This window comes from Aptenodytes patagonicus, chromosome 4 (genome assembly GCF_965638725.1).
Source record: "Aptenodytes patagonicus chromosome 4, bAptPat1.pri.cur, whole genome shotgun sequence".
NCBI classification, from domain to species: Eukaryota; Metazoa; Chordata; class Aves; order Sphenisciformes; family Spheniscidae; genus Aptenodytes; species Aptenodytes patagonicus.
This window is the reverse complement of record NC_134952.1, coordinates 13538447-13557999: the sequence shown is the minus strand read 5'-3', so window position 1 is coordinate 13557999 and position 19553 is coordinate 13538447. Positions and strand designations below refer to the sequence as shown.

The 19553-nt window shown below is 39.7% G+C and overlaps 1 protein-coding gene across 3 annotated transcripts in view; it reads left to right on the top strand.

Moving 5' to 3' along the window:
- Positions 1-971: 971 nt before the first annotated feature.
- Positions 972-19553, top strand: part of WFS1 (wolframin ER transmembrane glycoprotein) — a 36560-nt gene continuing 17978 nt past the window's right edge. The window contains exons 1-2 of one of the 3 annotated variants that reach the window (XM_076335912.1): positions 972-991; positions 3277-3474. In XM_076335912.1, coding sequence (XP_076192027.1) covers positions 3282-3474 — 193 coding nt within the window. In that variant the 5' untranslated portion in view covers positions 972-991; positions 3277-3281. Of the gene's footprint in view, positions 992-1066; positions 1189-1408; positions 1697-3276; positions 3475-19553 lie in introns of those variants that run through there. The other 2 variants (XM_076335910.1, XM_076335911.1) reach the window with 2 other exon arrangements.

The window sequence follows — 19553 nt, the reverse complement described above, 5'->3', positions numbered from 1 at the left end:
AGTTTGTGAGGTTGGGGTTTTTTCTAATTAGAAGCTATTCACAGTACCGTGTAGGGACCTTGATCTGTTTATTTATTTATTTATTTATTTTAAAGTAGCTCAAGAATGAAAAGTAATGTATTATTTCAAAAAAGAATTAAGTTTACTACCAATACAACAGCAACACTTGCAGCTAAGTTTACAGCTCACTACCAGCCCAGGAGCTTTCCATGTATGCGGCAGAAGTACAAGTGTATGTAGCAGTAAGTTAGAGATAACTAGTTACTACATTACCACCCTTTTTTCCCCTTCTTTTCACTCCTCTTGCTCTCTACGGAGGAACACTGCGTAAGGGGGAAGGTGCCCCCTCTCAGGCTCGGGGGAAGCCGGTTTAGCCCACCCCGGCTGACAGGGCACCAACCCCTGCCGGCCTCCACGTTCGCGAACACGAGGCACATCGGCAGAGCTGGCCCAAGCCCTTCCTGCTGTTCCCCAGAAGGAGAAGAGCTTTATCCGCACCTCGGACAACTCAGGGCCGATGCCGGGGGAAGCTGCCAGGCGCCTCCCCCGACACTCGTTGACCGCTCGGGGCGGCGTCCCACCCTCAGCACTGGCGGCCCGGCTCCGCCGCTTCCAGGCCGCCCCCACGTCACGGCCCGCCAGAAGCCGCTTCACAGCGACCGCCCCGCGGACCCTCTCCTGAGGGCGAGCACCGCCCCTGACACCCCGCACTGCCATTTTGAAGCTGCCCGAGCCCGCCCCGGCCGCCCCCGTCAAGATACCCACCCCCGCTCCGTCCCCCACCGGCGGGCAGCCGCCCCCAGCCCGCTGCCGCAGCGCAGGAAGAGGCTGCGCACATCGCTCTGTCTCGGCCGCCCCAGCAATGCCCACTTCCCCTACCGCTACCCGCCGGCCCGCCGCGGCCCGCCTCCGTCTCCTCCTCCTCCTTCTCCTCCCCCTCCCGCCGGCCCCGCCCGGCAGCTGCGAAGGCCTCCCCGGGGAGCGGCGGGCGGTGAGTGACAGCGGCGCTGCCCCCTCAGCACAGCGCGGCGGGGAGGGGAGGGGGCCGCGGCCGGTGGGCGGGCCGGGGCCGCCCCGTAGTGCTGCGGGCTCCCAGTGGGGCCCTACTTGGCGCCCAGCCGCCTGCGGAGCTGCGGGGGAAACTTGCTGCTGGGAGTCTGTGCTGGTGACTTCGCCCTGTCGGGTTCGGTGAGCGTCTGGGGCGGGGACCCTCAGGCAGGACGGCCCGAGCTGCCGGCCTCCCTCCCGCCCCCCGCCGTGCTCCGGCTGCGCGCCGGGGCTTCCCGGCCTTCCGGGGTGGCAGCCGCCGCCCGGGCACCCTCCGACCTCGCGGGGAACGAGGTCGAGTAAACTCTGGGTCTCCCGTCCCGTCCCGCCCGCCGGGAGCGGTAGTTGCAGAGTCACCGCCGGCAGCGAGGCGCGGCCGGCCGGGCGTCCCGAAGCGGCGCGGGCCCGCGGGTGGCCCCCAGCTCCTCCTGCAGCGCCGGCTGGCTTCTAGGCAAGCCCGGGCTCCCCGAAAGCCTTACCCTGCCTCCTGTTCCCAGGCTTTTAGAAAAAATGCTAAAATCAAATCTGAGGGCTCGCTTCTGCTCACGCCTAAGCCTGCAGTAGGGAAACTTGGTGGTGTCCTTTATAGGACAAGTGCAGAGTGACTTTTGGGATGGGCGTGTTTTTTTGCTGGCTAACTAACACCGAGGTAAGTGTTTTCCTGTTCATCGCACGTGTATTGGAGAGATGCCTTTGTTGCCCAGTTCCCCTTTCTGGAAGGGGTCCGCCCCAAAAGAGCTGGAGCCTCGCTGTGCAAGGCATCCTCCGCCGCTGCTGGCTAGGCTGGAGCCTCAGCCTGTCTTCTCTTACTCGTCTCTCTTTCAAAGCGCTAAGGTCAAGTTTAAAACCAGATGCAAAGTAACTTTTGTGATTGTATAATGGTTAAAAATACTCATGCTGGTTTACTGGGAAAGTATTTTAATCTCTTGTGTTTTCCTAGGACTGTACAAAGGTTGAACTGAACTGTGTCGGTTTATTTATAACTTGATGTAGAAACTTAATACAGAAATGCATTTACTTGTATCAGTAAAATATTTTCTGGCTTAGGGAAGCTTAATTTTAGCAAGCAAGTTGTCTAAATTGCACAGAATATGTTTAATGATGGTAATATTGCTGGTACTTTTGGCATCCTGTTGTGGTTTTAGTGTTCTCTAAGTAGAAGTAGTTGTTGGCTGAGTTAGGTATTGTATCTTTGATTTTGGCTGTACTACTTTCATCTTTACAAGGACATCTTTAGGTCAGTATTCTGAACATACAGAATTAAAAAATATAGTTTGTAGCCAGACACCTAACAATGTTCCTTGTGAATTGCTTAACTATAGGGAAGCTGCTCTTAAGCAGCAAGAGTTACTACGTGTTACAGTGGGGCAGTACATGCATACCTTGCTACTTCCTGTCTTGTAAAAGCTAAGCTTTCAGTAAGCACTTTCATAAATGTTTACTGAATTAAGGAACTTTTTACTATAGAACAGAGATCCCCTCATCGTTTAGGAGAGGCTTACAGTGGAAGTTAAAAGGCCTTCTCTTGTAAGGAGTTGTAAGGCCTTTCCCTCCCTGCCTTAGTGGTTTTTTGTATAAATACTACTTTTTATAAAATTGCATAGTAGTTTAGTAGTAAATAGAGTCAGCTTATTTTGGATCGTGTGTATTTCAATTGGAAGTGTTTATAAAGAGCATTTTTAGTGGTGTCCTTCTCCTCATTTCCAGTAGCAGAGTTCTACACCTTCTCCTCCTTTGCCATCTTTCTTGTCTTTCTCTGTCGCCTGATTAGGTGGTGGCTGTGAACCAGGCGCCTGATGTGAAGTGAATTTTTCTATCATTATAGACATGTCAATACTGTTTCATAAAAAGTTAGGGGCTGGTCTTTGCTTGTGATAGTAGAACATCGGATTCAAAGAAGTTATTTATGTGCAGTATTTTCAGGACTGAGTCATTAACTTCAGCACTTATCTACACTTGAAAGTCAATTCTTATTTAGTTAAGAAAAAAGGCAGTCACTATTCTGGCACAATGCTATATATGGTCAGTCTTATTCAACAATAGGTGCTCATGCTTGGAATTATTGAAGAATGTATAAATACATCTTGAAGTTGCTATCAGTCTTCTTGCCCTTTTCTAGGCTTTTTGTTCAACAAATTATATAAATATATTCAGATTTTAAATTTTTACTCTGGTTTTACGTTGTAACCCTACTATCTGATAATTAATCATTACTCTCCTCTTTTGCAGCTAAAATGAATTCAGATCCTGATCCCTCCTCAAGTCCCTCTCACCCCCAGCTGCATCTTGGAAGGTCCCAGCTCAATGCTGCTGCTGTGGACCATAGTGAGAACAATCAGAAAGCTGGACCATCTTCAGGAGGTACTGCAACTTTTTCTTCTTCAGTTCCTGGCTACTCCCATAGCAGGGAGAAAGCTGGAAAAAATGGTAAGTATGAAAGCAATTTTTATGCAAAATTGGCTTATGTTAAACATTCGGAGATTATTGTGTGTGTATGTATTTTAAACTCTGTTTAAAGAGACACTGTAAAGTAGGAAAATAAATTTCTCCAATTTCTCTTAACCTGTTGTTGTGGAGGAGACTTTTCCTCTGCATCTTACTTTGTGCATATTTTTGAGTTTTCCCACCCAATTTTTGTTATGTGTACAGAGCAACAGGAAGGAAGTTTGTTTGAAAAATTGGCAGGAAGAATTAAATGTAATTTAGCATAATATTAAGGTTTCGATTCAATTTTTTTAGTTGGCTAGATCACATGCTAACTATAGCTTTAATATGAATTCTAATATAGATGAATAGATACTACTGTAATGTAGACTGAGGGAATAATAAGCTGATATATGAAACCAGAGTGACAGAAATTAAGTTAGGATTAGCAGGCAGATAAGAAGTTGGATTAAGAATCATGATACACTTTGAAAGACAGAATGATACTTCCCCCCCCACCCCCCTCAGTGCGAACCCATTGAGTTTCAAAGATTGTGAAAACTGATGGGGTAAGAGAAATGTCTCGTGCAAAAGGTAGAAAGAAAAATATCTGGCTCCTGTATTCAGCTGCTGAATTCCAGTTTTAAATTCAGTTTGTAATCTAACACTTGTGCAAGAAAGTCGTATGTTTGAGGTCTAGCAGGATTACTGCTCTTTAACTTTCTTTAAAATTGGACTTTTGATTCTGAAACTGCTTATGTGCATGCCCTTACATTCATAAATATGAGTCACTCTATTGAAGGTAATAAGGCTATCCAAGAGTTTAAAATCATTAAATGTGTGAATATCTACATGGCATGTATCGGATGCAGCTGAGCTCTGCACGTAGTTCAGGCCAATATTGTGGCTGTGTTAGCACATCTACTGTTTGCACCTAATTCAGAATTGACTGTTGGAACCTTCTGGGTTCCTTGTTACTAAAAGGCACGTTCCAGATGGAGGAGAATTTTTATGGATACCTGAATTTCTAACATGCCTCAGTGTATCATTACCAACTTTGTCATCTCGCCCACCTGTAAAAGAATTCAGAGATGGTGGAGAATTGACACTTCTAACGTTAATTACATGATTATTAATTTAGGATCAGTGCTAACAGGTATGTTTTCTTCCTTTCTCCATTCTCCAGTTTCTTAGTAAGCTTCAACAGGGAAAGAATAGCAACAATATTAGGAATATGGTATGGAGTTATCTTGGGCTTTGTCATATGATTTGAAAGAGGAAAACAGGTTTCTGTTGTTGGTGCCCACATTCATGCAAGAGTCTGAAAATTAATACAAGCTATCAATCTAGTGGTGTTTTACACAGAGATTCTGTCAGGTATTCTTCTCTAGCTCATTTGGAGATTTTCTTATTCCATATAAATATTGGACTTTTAAAATCATACTCAGTTTTATCTGAGTTCTCTTTACAGGCCTGTGTATTTACTAATAATCCCTATGCAGTTTTGTATTATAGACACTTTTGTTTGTGCCCCTATAAAAGAGGACTTTCGAGCATTGATGTATTTCTCCATTTCAGTTGTGATTCATTCCTGATTACTTTAAATCTCTTCCCATGAAAATCTTCTCAGTGCCTGGTGCCACTGTCATTGCCCTTTCCATCCCCATCTTAATATACGCAAGTATTTAATGCTGCAGAATGAGCTACTATTGCCATTGTGTCATGCTGGAGTCTGTAACAACCAAGATTTTAGTGGATTTAGATAGCAAATGTGTTTGATAAGATCATGTTTCTTCATCTGGTATTTTCTTCTACGGTTATTTTGGATTATGTCATTTGTCATAATACTAACAGTTTCTAGAACTGAAAACTCATTTAAAAGAAAGGAAGCAGAGAATTTTTCTTCCACCCACAGCGGCGCTGGTCATCAGAACTTAAAACCGGGGATTTTAGTAGGACTTCAGAAAAGTACAAATAGAAGTGCAAATTCAGTCTCACGTATGTGCATATGGAAACAAATATGAAAAAAGTGATGGCTCAAACAGAAAATTGGCACTTCAGCAATTTTCAAAATATTTAAACTGATAGAGAAGGTATTCCTTGGAATCACTAGAGCCTTTACCAATAAATAACATTCAAGTTGCTGATGGATCTAAGAAGAGTGAAGGATCTGGTCTCTTAGCCATGACATGTTGTGGTCTGGTTGTATGAAAGGACATATGTGCTAGAACAAATGTTCTGGGAAGGGCTGTTCCGACTTCTTGGAAGATTAAGAAGTCAGTTACTTTGAATACTCTCTCTGTGTCACTATGATGATGACTGTAACTCTGAATGATGTAAAAGAGGACAGAAAAACCAGCACATTGCTGTACAGAAAGCTATCTCAATAAATATTAAACATGTAGAACACTTCTCTTTATTGGTGACTTAAATATCTTGCACAAAATTCTACAAACTTAAATTTGTAATAGAAGTAACTTAATTTTTAATAAACCAGCTATAATTTCTGTTGGAGAAGGGGAGATGTACAATGTCCATCTCAAATATTAGGCTTGAGGTAAAACCGCCTTTCAAGATATCTACCACATGCCCATGTGCCCTTCCCACAAAGAAGGTTACTGGTATCTTCAGCTGCATTAGACAAAGCATTGCCAGCAGGTGGGGGGAGGTGACCTACTCAGCACTGGTGAGGCCACACCTGGGGTACTGTGTCCAGTTCTGGGCTCCCCAGTACAAGAGACATGGACAGGCTGGAGAGAGTTTAACAAAGGGCCACTAAGATGATGAAGGGGCTAGAGCATCTCTCCCTATGAGGAAAGGCTGAGAGAGCTGGGACTGTTCAGCCTGAAGAAGAGAAGGCTCAGGGGGATCTTACCAAGGTATAGAAATACCTGAAGGGAGGGTGCAAAGAGGATGGAGCCTGGCTCTTTCCAGTGGTGCCCAGTGACGGGACCAGAGGCAGTGAGCACAAACTGAAATACGGGAGGTTCCCTCTGAACGTCAGGAAACACTTTTTTTTTTTTTTTTTTTTTTTTTCTTTTTTACTGTGAGGGTGACCAAGCACTAGGACAGGTTGCTCAGAGAGGTCGTGGAGTCTCCATCCTTGGAGATACTCAAAAGCCATCTGGACATGATCCTGGGCAACCGGCTGTAGGTGACCCTGCCTGAGCAGGGGGTTTGGAGCAGATGACCTCCAGAGGTCCCTTCAAACCTCAACCATTTGGTGATTCTTGAAATATTCTTGCCAATGTATCTGTATTTCTGATCTGTGCTTTATCTTCCATTCTCTACTTATATATGCTGTGTAAGGCTATAGCATCAACATGAACGTTAAGTAATTTATTTCCTGGAAACGCCCATCTCCTACTCCTGCATCATGATCCATATCTTGCAGTATAATCCAGCAAATTAATGAATGCCCTGGCTCTGACCCAGTAAAGCACTTAAGCACACACACATCCTCAGCTGCCCAGGTACTTCATTTGGATCAAAATCCTATACTATGGGTTTTTTCGTAGCAGTTCTTCAATCTTTCTTCTGCTAATGTATCATTAGATAGTGGTTTTGTTTATTCCTTGTATAATTCATTTCACAATGGGAGGCAACAGTGCTTTGAGAATTTATTGTGCAAATCAAATCTGGATTTAATGAAGAAAACAATATTCAGTTGTTGAGCTTGAGATGATTTGTAGATATTGTTTCTATTGCTTTAAAAAAAGGAGGGTGTTCCTATTTCTACCCAAAGTTGTTGCATTCTCTAAAAAACTTCTGCCTATATAAGTTATTGTTTTTGTTTATGTGATAGGAATGGAATGAATATCAATACATCAACTCTCATGTTTAAAAATAAATAATTTTTTTTTAAAAAAATGTTACTCTTTCATGGATGTTCCTGGACAGGAAGTTTATTAGTGAGCAAAGCATATACACTACTAATTAGGGCTTCTGAAATTTTAAAACCATTGAGTCATCAGTATTCATGTAAGCAAATTACAGGAGAGTTGCCAATTGCTTATACAAAAAAGTTCTGCCATTATTTTAGTAGTCTGTGCCAAGAGGAACGTGGTGTGTAGCAAGGAAGAGCAGTGGCTGCTTGCTAATGAAGCCTGGTGAAGTTTGTTGAAGCAGAGTAAGACTCAAATCTCCTAAGACACTTTTATGCTTCCCAGGTGCACAGGCCCCTCAGTTTCTGTCCAGCTGCTACATACCCCTTTTTGGCATCTGTATTTCATCTGCTCTATGCACCATCCTTCCTTCAGATACAGCCCTAAAGCAATGCAAAAAGAAATTGCTCAGATGAGAGCTCTGCAGGTCCCAACACCAGCTTTTCCAAATAGGCTTAAAAACATCATTCTTGCTAGTGGAACCGTTTCCTCTGTGTACACAGAGCAGAGCGATGAAAAAAGCACCGTCAGCATGTTCACTTAGTCAGCATGTGAGTATCTGAATACTGTTGTTATTAATGTAACGTCTTTGGAACAGACGCATGAACCCACACTCCAGGTAAGCGGTCTGTATTGCTGAGCTAGAAAGTAGCTTTCTGTGGCCCAGTGGATGTTTCACTTTTGATTCAGATGAAAAGAAAGCAGAATTGAGAGAAACTTCTCACAATACGATAGTGATCGGATACTTCCCTGGGATGTCTGGATTAAAGTAACCGCTTCAAGTCAGCTATAATGGTAACTTGAACCGGATCGACTCTCACCCTAGGTGAATATTTATTGTGCTGCAGGTTATCTGGAGGTGTTACCGTTTCTTGTAATGCTTAAAGTACTTCCAAGCATGTAAAGCGTCTGTCTTAAAAATTGACTGTCTGCCAGTCAGCAGGTAAAAGAGGACATCCTAGGATAACAGAGAAATCTGGGAGGCAATGTGAAGGTGATAATTTTTTATATGTGGATGAAACAGATTTTATTTCTTTTTTTGCATCATTCATGTACATTTGCTAGCCAGTAAGGTTGGAGAGGAGGAATCGGGTAGGAATTCAAAGGTGAGAGTTTGGGAAGCTTTGAGAGTGTTGGAAAGCTAAGTTGCAGTGCTTGAAGAAATATATCTGGTTAAGGAACTAATTTTTGTTTTGTCCATGTTTTGCTGTAAAGGAAATACGTACAAATCTATTGCTCTAGAATTGAGAACATATGGGGAAGGTATTTGTACTGAGAGCTCTGCAGACAGAAATCAATTTCTTACGTTTTGTTTGTAGATGTGTGGAGTTCTGCTTGTACTTAGGAAGATTACGAGTTTTTTTGTATCTCTTGGAAGAGAATTATTTTATAAATTGCATGACTTAGAAGTTATAAATAGTACAAAAAAATTCTTCTGAACAGTTTACAGCGCATTGTAACAATGTACAACAGTGCGTCTCAAACACATTGCTAAATGGTAGCTAACAAATAGGGAACCTCTCTAACTTACAAATATTTTCCGAGTGTTAACCTTTGCTTCAAAGCTCTATTTTAGCACTTCTGTGTCTTCATTTTCTGGCAGTTTGCTTGTACAGACTAACTCTTGAAGCAAAGTGAAATGTTTGTGCAAAGCTTGAAGAAATCTCAGAAAAATCTTTGATTGTTAGAAGAGGAGGATTATGCCTTGAAATATTAATTACTTAACAATTTATCTGTCAGTTTATTAATGCCCCTTCAAACTTTACCTGTAATTACTCAGGCTCCTGGAAAGCTCATTTGTTAAGCATTGCTGTGGGAGAGAAAGGATTCTATCCAAACAAAAGTTAATGACTATTTTCAAATAAAATTTTGGGACATAGTCATAGTCAGTACAGAACAATGAGAATTGGCTTTTTCAGGTCTGCTGCTATTGTTGTCAATAACATGCTGGTGTGTTTACCATACATGGGACTAGGATTGGACACCCATTTATTTGAGGAAAGATTCTCCATCTTTGCCTCTTTCACCATTTGAAACGCATAAATGTTTTCTTCAGCTGATAACAATTTTTGTGTTTGCACAATGAACCAGATTAAGGGAACTACCCTAGCTCAATCTTCCCCCGTTATTTTTCAGGTGGATCGATTTCCTAATCTGTGTTCATTTATGATAACAAAATGTTCTAGCATAGCTGCAGGGTGTTAGAGGGATAGAAACGAGCAGATGAAGAATAGAAAGGGAAGAGCCGTATTCACATTGGTAAATCATGTAGTGAAATAGGAATAGCTCTGTAAATCGTTCCTATTGTACACATTTAAAAATTTAATCTAGCATTTGGAATACAATCTTTCAATTTTGTTTCCTCCAAAAGGAATCCAGTATGCATGTTCCACTGTGCACACAAAATGCATTAAATGGGAACAGTTGGAAAGTTAAAAGTACATTCCTCATCTGAACCAGCTTTCTAATATGACGCATCTGCATTCATCAGCAGCAAGAACTGCTAATCTCTGTAGATATTTTGCAGTGGCTTTGGAGGAAAGCATTTGGAAGTACCTAATATCTGTACATTCATCTTCAAATAAAACTGCAACAAATCCCTGTTACACTACAATAATCAAGGAGATACTTGAAACTGTTGTGCTGTTAGAGGGCCCCTTGCAGCCATAGAAGGCCCTCTTCATTGTGAAAGTTAGGTGGTGAGACTGGAAACGGTAAACTGAGAAATAAAATCAATCCTTTGCAAAGTCAGTTAATTATTAGAAGTGCTTACTAAGCAAGGTAATAAGGCACTGCAGACTTGCAAAACAATTGGGGTTGGTCGTTTTTAAGGGCCACTCTATTTTGACGGTAAGCTAATGAACTGCTACAGTGTCTGTGTCTGGAGCCTCCGCTGCACAATTGCTGAAATTCCACTGAGCATCGCGCAGGTTGTTATGATAACTTCAGGTCTTCACCTACAAAAATATGTGGCCTTGGTGAGGCACATGATCTCAACTCTTTATCGCAATGCTTTTCTAAAGGTTGCATTTTTCTTTCTCTTTTTTTTTTTTTTTTTTTTTTTGGTGGGGAGGGTTGATAATGATGATTATCAACTGAGAAATGACAAAAAGCTTATTTATTTTTAACTCTCCAGTTTTGGAACATGTTAGATTTATCCCAGCTCATCCATAAAGGATTTAATCAGAGATGCCTGCATAAAGAAGCAGCAGGGCTGTCTCAGTTGTGTGTAAAATTATTTTAATGACTTTAAATGATCGTTGTACATTAATAGCTATGCTAGAAAGAAAAACCTTTTAAGAATAGTTTTCCCTCCACTTTTAAAATTTATAGTCTCTATAATACCATCACTCTTAGTCTTCCACCTACGTGCTTTTTTTTTTTTTATTGCTTTCCTGACAATTTGCCTTCATTTTGTGGGGGTACAGAAGTGTTCCCTTTTCAATTTAATGCTATTTGATGACTTGCAATTGTGGTATGACTAAGACTATTATCCTATCTACAAATGCATTGCTGCTTCCAGAGAAAGCAGAGTTGAGTCCTAGACTTCAACACCTCTGTAAACAAATGTTATTCCCCTAACTCCCATCCCTGTTATCACCTTTAAAAATAGAATGCTTGGCGATGTATGCTAATGTAAATGTTTTTAATTGTTCTTGGGGCAAGTAGGACCACCTTAAGATCTCACCATGGAAGCTCAAGTACATAGAAGAAAAACATGCAGTGTACTCTTTATTGTACCAAGCCCTTACTTTGCAGTTAAGATAAGAATCCAGGAGGCTTTTGAATGGATGCAAGGATTCAACATTCATGGATGAGCAAATAAGCATCTAAGGTTAATAAAACCATTTATCAAAACAATGACGCTTGTACAATATACTTCTCCCTCTCCAGTCAGTTCCTCTGTTTGTGTCATTATATTCTATATGTACAAATCGTGTTTATGACGTGATGCTTAATGCCTGCTTTTAAGTGGAATGTCAGTCTTTCCAGAAACTTTACTCCTACATAGGTACTGCACACAATACCAGTGAACTTTTGGAGCTTGTGGAAAGTGAGTAGGAGGATTTCTCTAGAGAGTCAAACTGGCTCCACTGAACATTGAAAGCTCAACAGTACAATCCAGTGACACACAAAAGCTATTAGATCCTTAATTTTTGTTACAAAATGTACAGATCAACTTTTTCTAAAAGCACATTGATAATAGACAATTTACCTGTGGATGAACAGTTTAAATCTTTTTCCTGAAAGAAAGAAATTGAACACCTTTCACTTTGGAGATATGCTTACATAGCATCTTCTAGCAAGTGAAAGGATTTTTTATTTTGTCACTAATGTGTACGCCTTTGCTCCTAAGTGCGTCTGAGATTCTAGAAAGCTTGTTTCATAGTGAAAACAAAATCTGTAATAAAAAGCTGTGCACTGTTCCCTGAAAATTTTGAATTTGTTGGGTTTTGATAAACTTACCAGATTTATGCTTACAGAAGGAGCTTTTCCTGCAAAAAATCCTGTGTAACACTGTATCAGAATTGCCACCATACACTTCCAAAATGGACTGGAGCTATTATATAGGACGTGACTCCAAAAGAAATACCTTCTAGGGAGATTTTTCACAAAATGTGTTTGTGTATATCGGTTTTGGTTGATATCCCTGGGCAGGCATGCCCTTAAGCTTCTGTTTTCCTACTTTTTCCTTGACTATTTATTGCTTGAACAAATACGCCTGCATTACTTACTTTGTATGTGCATGCATTCTTGTTGCTGGCTTCCTACCTAATGTTACAAAATCTTCAGATTTCAACACTGTAAAATTTTCTTTGTATTAGCAAATGAGCTATTGCTGAGAATCTGCAAGAAAATTGTATTCTATAGCTTGTGTATTAATTTGTGAACTTCTTAAAGTAAATTCATTCTGTCTCCTAACATAAATTAACTGCTTCACTTTGGTGACAGGCTATTATTTCTGATGCTTTAGTCATGCTTTGTTTCTTTTTTTTTTTAAGTAGCCCAAAAAGACCAGACGATTACAATACAGTCCTATCATAGTTTTGAACTCTGTAGCAAGACTTCTACTGACTTCATAAGAAGCTATAACAGCTTCTCTTTCTGACTGTAACCCTAGCAAAGGTAAATATTGGAGGAATAGAGAGCAAGACCGATGAAAGGAGGAGACAGAATTCCCTTAGAACAGTGGTTTGAGAATCCCATTCAGTTGGCCAGAGCCGAAAGATGCCAACGCTTCAAAGCAGTCTGCAATACAGAGTTTTTGCAGGTGGGTTGTCTTTAGCAGATGCATGCTTGGTTTTTTTAAGACGCCTTAGTCTTTTAGTTAATTTTAGCTTTATTCTACAGAAGGCATTGAAATCCAGGGGACAGAGAACACATTTTAGGGTCCTTAAATGCAAACTGAGGATGAAAAAAGAATGTTAAAAAATGACGGGCTTCCAGCAAGCTGACTTTCTTTGTGGATGTTTATGTTAATAATTAAGGTGATACGTATCCTTTCTGTGCACCACCCTGACTTCCTTTAGGACAGGATTTGTAGCATGTTTTTGAGCTGTTACTAGCTGTTTCTTTTTCAAGCAAATCCAGTGCTGGGTCAGATAGCTACAGTTTAATATAAACTCTAGTTTCCCTGATGAAGTTTGTGGCACAGAGTGCAGTTATAACTCTGAACTTAATGATACTAGAACAGTTTGACTCTATCTGCAAGTACTACTTAGGCACTTTTATTCTAAGTAAGCGACACGCTTTACATGTTGCACTTCAGAGGCATGTTTTTGTGGAAATCTAGGCATAAAAGATAAAATAAAAATCCAGCTTCAAGTTCATCATAACGAAAGTCATGGAAAAGGCTTTTTCAAGTACAGTAACTAATCCTATATCTGTCTTTTCTGTGTCACGTCTGTCTCCAGCTGCACATTTGTTCACCTTACCTTGTGGAGCACGGTGGGAGGGGTGGAGCTGAGCAGCGAACATAGGTTATTCATACTAGTATCCTCTCAAAGTAAAAGCAAGTAGTTTTCTTTGTAATTCAGACGGTACTTCCTTCCAGATTCAATTACAGTAAGGCCTTCTTGCTAAAGCAGTAAACTGATGTATGCCTGAAGCTTCCAGTAAGTACAGTGCTGTGCAATGTGACAAAGATCAGTTCAGACATCAGTACACTTCATGGTGTATGGAGAATTTGTTCACGTGTGGGAGAAGATCTAATGTCAAAGATGACATTCTTCCCTCCCTGCTCCCACCCCAGTGATTTAGCTGGTGGAAGGACCTGTGGATGAAAGCTTGTTCCACACTACTCTTAATCAAACATGTAAATTACTCTTGTCAGTTAATAACATGGAGCGGAGGGAAATGCTTGACATCCTGTGACTTTTTATAAGTACAAAACATTAAGTAGAGAGCTTACTGGATAAAGCTGATGAAAATACGAAGTGCAGTTCTTCCTCTGGATGCCATCTAGCTTTTTCTTCTCCTACCTGAACTAACACTGGAGTGTTAACAGTTTGTGAACTGTGTGTGAAGGATCACAGAAGTTGCTATCAATGCTCAGGAATAATATTGGAGGACCTGAATGGTGACAGACTTTTTCAGGTTCAAGATTCTTGTTATCTTTTTTCATGAAAATCCTTTACGCTATTATTTACAGCATGCCTGTTAGAGTCAGGGAGCTTTTTCTAAATACAGTGCTAGTGCTGTCCTTATTTGAATTATTCATATTTTACTGAGATGTTAAAGGTGTTCAATGGCAGCTGTTTCCTTCTCAGAATATTATTCTTTAGCACCTTGCAGCCTAGAGACTTCCTTGCTCAGTGGCGAGATCTTCGTTTCTGGGATTTTTCTTCTCCCCTTGGTTTGTCCAGTTGCTTTTTAAACTCGTATTTGGCATTGGCTAAATACTTTTAACCTGTTGATGCTCTTTAGGTTGTGGATTTGGTAAGACATTGAATAGTCTCTACCTTCTCCATTTTGCAAATTCTTCATATGTCTAGTGTCATTCTCCTCAGTTTCCTCCCCAGGTTAACAAGCCCCGATAATAGTGTCTTACTAGCACTGAGCTGGTTTTTTTCATAACAGTCTGTTACAGCTCCAAGGTTTTATTCTGAGTGGTAATAGTTCAGAGCTTATCACTGTGTGTACAATGATAAGGTGTCGTCTTGTTTTGCATTTACTGCATTTCATCTGGCCTTTTGTCACTTAATCAGTCATGAAATCCTTCTTCAGGTTTTGTTTGGGTTTGGTTGTTTGGGTTTGGCTTGGTTGGTGGGGTTTTTTTTGTAGTAATCGATTCTGAGGTGGGTTTTTTTGGCCTGAATAACACAGGATCATCAATAGACTTTCTCATGTCCATGTTAGCCCCCCCTTTTTTTTTTATTCACACATAAATGCATTGAATAATAGAGGCTTTATTGTATATCCCTGCGTGTCTAAACTGATACTCTTTCTTCTGGGAGAAAGTGAGCTATTCTTTGTTTTTTATTTCTTAATCTCTTACTTACCCATGTAACAGCCTACGTTCTAATTTGTTTAGAGGACTTCTGTGAGAAGCCTTACTGACTGCCTTTGGAGATAGAAATACCAGCTGGATCTGCCTGTCCTCCAACCCTTTGACTCCTTCAGGGACATCTATGTCAAGGCTTTTTACACAAGATCTGCTGATTTTACCCAGTATATCTTTTTTTGCCCCCTCCACAGGCTTATGATTTTTTTTTTTCTTCTATGAATTTGCCTTGTATGGGTATCAGATTTAATGGTCTCTGTTATCATGGATCCCTCTGGTATCGTACTTGCAGATTTCCATTTCTCAGTTTTAAGTGAGAGGCTACACACTGCAGTATATACTTCAATAGAACACTTGGATAAACAACTAAGAGAAACTACAGTTTTAAACACAATTAAAAGAAATCATAGCTTCTTTTTAAAAGAAGATGTTTGAGACTGCTGCACAGGAGCTTCTCAATGCTATTCCCAGGCGGTGAAAAAAAAACCCATGTTTTAGTAGATCTATTTTACTGCAGCCTTCTGTTTTTTCAAATACTCAATTGCCCTTGAAGTGTCTGTAGGTCCCATAATCTGCTAAGCTTGATGCTCCTTGTGTGCTTGAAAAAGGCATACAATGTAGTAACAGATTCTGCATTGAGTTGTTCTCCAGACCTTTTTCTCTTGATTTATCATGGTATATGTTTTAAATTCATTGTTTTTCTATTTTTCTTTGGTTTGGCATGACCTTAGCTTTACAAGGATGCGTTCTTATTTCTAAGAACTTTTTCTCCTCTTTTCTTCCAATCTGGCTTTGCTTCTAAATACGACTGTAGCAGATTTTTTGCTTGACATTCCTATCTGGGTACTAAATCTAACTTGCTGTTACAGAGTGGCTCACTATCCTCTTAAACTAGGTTCTGTGCACTGCTGAATTAGAAGCAAAAATTGTATTCTGTCTTCTGGTTTCCCTGATTAGTTACTTCATGAAGTTATTTATTAAATGTATTTAAATCTTATCTTGATATCATTCTTGAATGTGATACTTTCTGGGAGGTAGGTTGAGGTCATTATTGCTGTTTTCTGACCTTTTTGCTGCTCTTACTTTTCTCAGTGTTTTAGTTGTGTTTATTCAAACAAAAGATCAAGGCAACTCCATTTAAAATCCTGTATTTAAAAACCCCTAAAATTTGCAAGATCATTTGTGAGATTGATTACTTATCGTTGCTTGGCCCACTTTGCTAGGCCACCTTGATAGCAATTTTCATCTGCGGCAACTGTCAAATCTTTGCATGAAATGGTGAAAATGTTTATGTACTTTTCTAGGTGTGTATTCTGTGAGCTTGGAAGTGTTACCACTGGCTAGGACTGAACGTATCAGATGTGTTGTGCGTACGCTTAACTCTTCCTGACTTTTTTCAGTCACTTCAGGAACACTTGCTCTACTAATAAAACGGGAAGGCCAATCCAGAAATCTTGTTTCGTATCTTGTCATCTCAAATCCTTTATTCTCCCCAACACATGGGTTTTTTCTTCCTCCTCCTGCACGTCCCTGTCACTTTCTTTTCTGAGCCCAAGTGAATGCTTGTAGTCGTGATCATATAAAGTATGTATGGCGTACAGGTTTCCTTCGTACACTTAGTGTGGGTGTTGCTTAAGGCATTAATCTTTTGTTCGGTAGAGTTTCCATGCAGCTTTAACATTCACTTGTAAAACCTGTAATTTCTTTTAAACTTATATATTTCAAATGAATACTTTGTCTTCGTTATTGCTTCCTGTCTGAGAAACTGCTTTCAGTTTTCCTTTTATCCTGTTCTCATTAGGTTTCCACTGTTCAAAGCACTTGGATGTGCCCGGCTTGTGTTTATGTAAAAAATGATTTATTGTCCATGATAACATAACTGTCTCGGGGCTGGCCCCCAATAACTGCATGAACAAATAAGATCTTAAGCTCAAAAGGCATAAGAGATTGTGATCCTTTAAAATACCAGTTTTTCACTTTGGTATTCCTTGTTCATGGTCTTTCTCCTCTTGTTTTATCTGGAATTCAGGTGCTGTAGCTGTGACCTAAGAAGAGCGAGCTGTGTGCACCTGGCCAGGGGGTGATAATAGCAGGCAAGGTGCTAAAACTCCCTTGTTCTGGGTAAATCCACTCTGCTGAGAGCTTTAATGTGTTTGTGTTGGTAGGAAAGTAAATCAACAAAGACTTTTATTATTCAACATGCACTCTATTGACACTTTCTGCATGAAATAACTTTAATAGATTTTTTTTTTAAGGCAGGCAGTGATTCCTAGCGGTTAGAAGAGCACTTAGAAAATTGAGGTTGTTTTATATGATATGGGGGGGGTGTGTGTGTGATCCACTCTGTATGTATACATGCAACAAAAATCTTTCCTTAAGTGAACTGATTATTATTTATGTGCCTCTAAATATTTTAGAATTCATGAATGGAAGTGTCATACACAGTGTAATTTAAAATTTTTTTAAAATATTTTTTGTGAAACGTTTGTCTAAAGTGTGTGTAAAACATTTTGCTAAATATATCATCAGACATTTTGCAACAAGTCGACCTAACTACAATGATACACACATGATGTTTCAGTTGTATACGTGAAGGGTATTGGAAAGGTTGGGAATCTATTGCATCTGTCACTGATTTGTGCTAGAATACGGGGAAGAAAATCTTACAGCAACCACAGCGTACTCTGGTTGTCTATAAAACCTTTTGCATTGGAAAGATTTCTTATCTAGGTTGTGTAAATCCATTCTTCAAACCTTGTATGAATGTTGAAGAGTTTGTTGGGTTTTAATCCTTGATGTAGTCCAAAGATGAGGCCTATACATGTTATTTAATCAATGATGGCATCTTCCTTTTGTGACTTAAAGATTTTGAGCAGTGATATCTTGCAATTTCGCTTGGACTAATCCCCTACTATGGATTAACTGCCTTCTTGTCAATTTAATTGCTAAATTTCAGAGGTAAGGGACAATAATTGCATCCTAATATAGTATTAACATAGTATTGCATAGTATTCTTTAAAATAATGAAATGTTTCCTTTCGTGACATTTCCTATTTCTGGTCAAAACCTAACAGAAACAGTAAAAATGCCTGCCTATGCTGAAATGAATGCTAAATTTCCATTTAAGCCTATAGCAGCAAAGCTGGAATCTTACTTTATGTCAATGTGCCAAGTAATGTGCAAAGTTTCAGAAAGTAAATAGTAGTCTTTATATAGGTAGGTTGTAAACAGGCTGATGAAAACTAAACAGCTGTGTTTAGACTTCTATATTCTGAGTATTTTTCCTGGAGTTGTAAAACATACTTTTTACTAGTAAACAGAAATTACTCTAGTAATGTTTTGATAGCACCTTTTGAAGTCTATCAGCTAATAATATGCAGGTTTAGCTTACTCTTCTAAATGCTGTATATGACTGTGAAATGCATACAGGTCTTTATCAATTTCATTGTACTGAGTCTTTTTTAGTAAGTGCTTTAATAAAATAGGTTTTAAGTGACAGCTTTAACCTGTTAAATGAAAAGCCTGAATTTCAAAAGTGGATATTTCTGCAGCCCTTCAGAGGTTCAAATGCTTTCTGTAATATGAGGACATAAATGCAGCAGACTTGGAACGACATCTGCTTCATCCTTTGCAGATCACAAATAATTTTTTTTTCTACTTTTTTTTTGGAGTGGAACCAAGAAAATTAAAGGATACCATATCATTTCATATCTTAAGCTTAAGACTTAATCACGCAGAATAATAAAAATAAAACATTAACATTTTATTAATAATGTCATTGTTCCAGTATCCACAGAATAATTTGTGTTGAGTGACCCATCTCTCTGAAGGTAGAATTAACTAAATCGGGAACTGAACCACAGAGCAGCCTGATGAACTAAGGTTTACACAGGGTCTTGGTGGCAGAGTAGGAACTACAGCCAAATATTAAGTACTAACCATGCTTTCACATCCCTGTCCTGTCTTAATTTGTTTCTTATATGAATGCTACGTGCCACCTAAAACTTGTGTGCTTTCGCTTGCCTGTCATTTGAATGACTGCAGTGCTTGTGAACCTTGAATAACTGACAGACTTCATTGGCTTATATAAACACACCTGACACACAACAGCTAGTGAAGCCTATTTTAATTGTCATAAAAGATACATGAAGTATTGTAAGATGAATGTTCCTCTCTTCTGGAAACTTTTATATTCAAGACGGAGTAAAATTTGACATTAAAAAGATAAGAGTTTTTAGCAAAGCTGGAAAATAAAAGCTTCTACTGACAGCATTTCCATTGCAGTACTCTTATGTGGGAGGAATACACATCAAGACATTTTCCAACTAAAAACACGCTTGAGAACAAGGGTGATAAGTTATAGATCACCACTTTTTATGGTATTTTTATGGTGGGTGCGTTTACTCTTGTATAGTACTTGTTATAGTGTTGAGCTTGAATTGAAAGAAAGTATGTGTTCTCCATCCCTGTTCCAAAACACGCTTTGACTGTGTTTTGGACTTTTTACCTTCAAGGGACTGACCTAAATACTTTATGAGAAAGTAAATTGATATGTCAGCCACAAAACTTGAGTCGTTCACGCTTTATCTTTTTATTTAACCTCTTGCTTATCCTTTAAGCAAAGGAAAAATATTGCCAGTTATGGGAACACTATGATACTAAGCTATTCTAAATTTGATCTCCGAAACACTCCA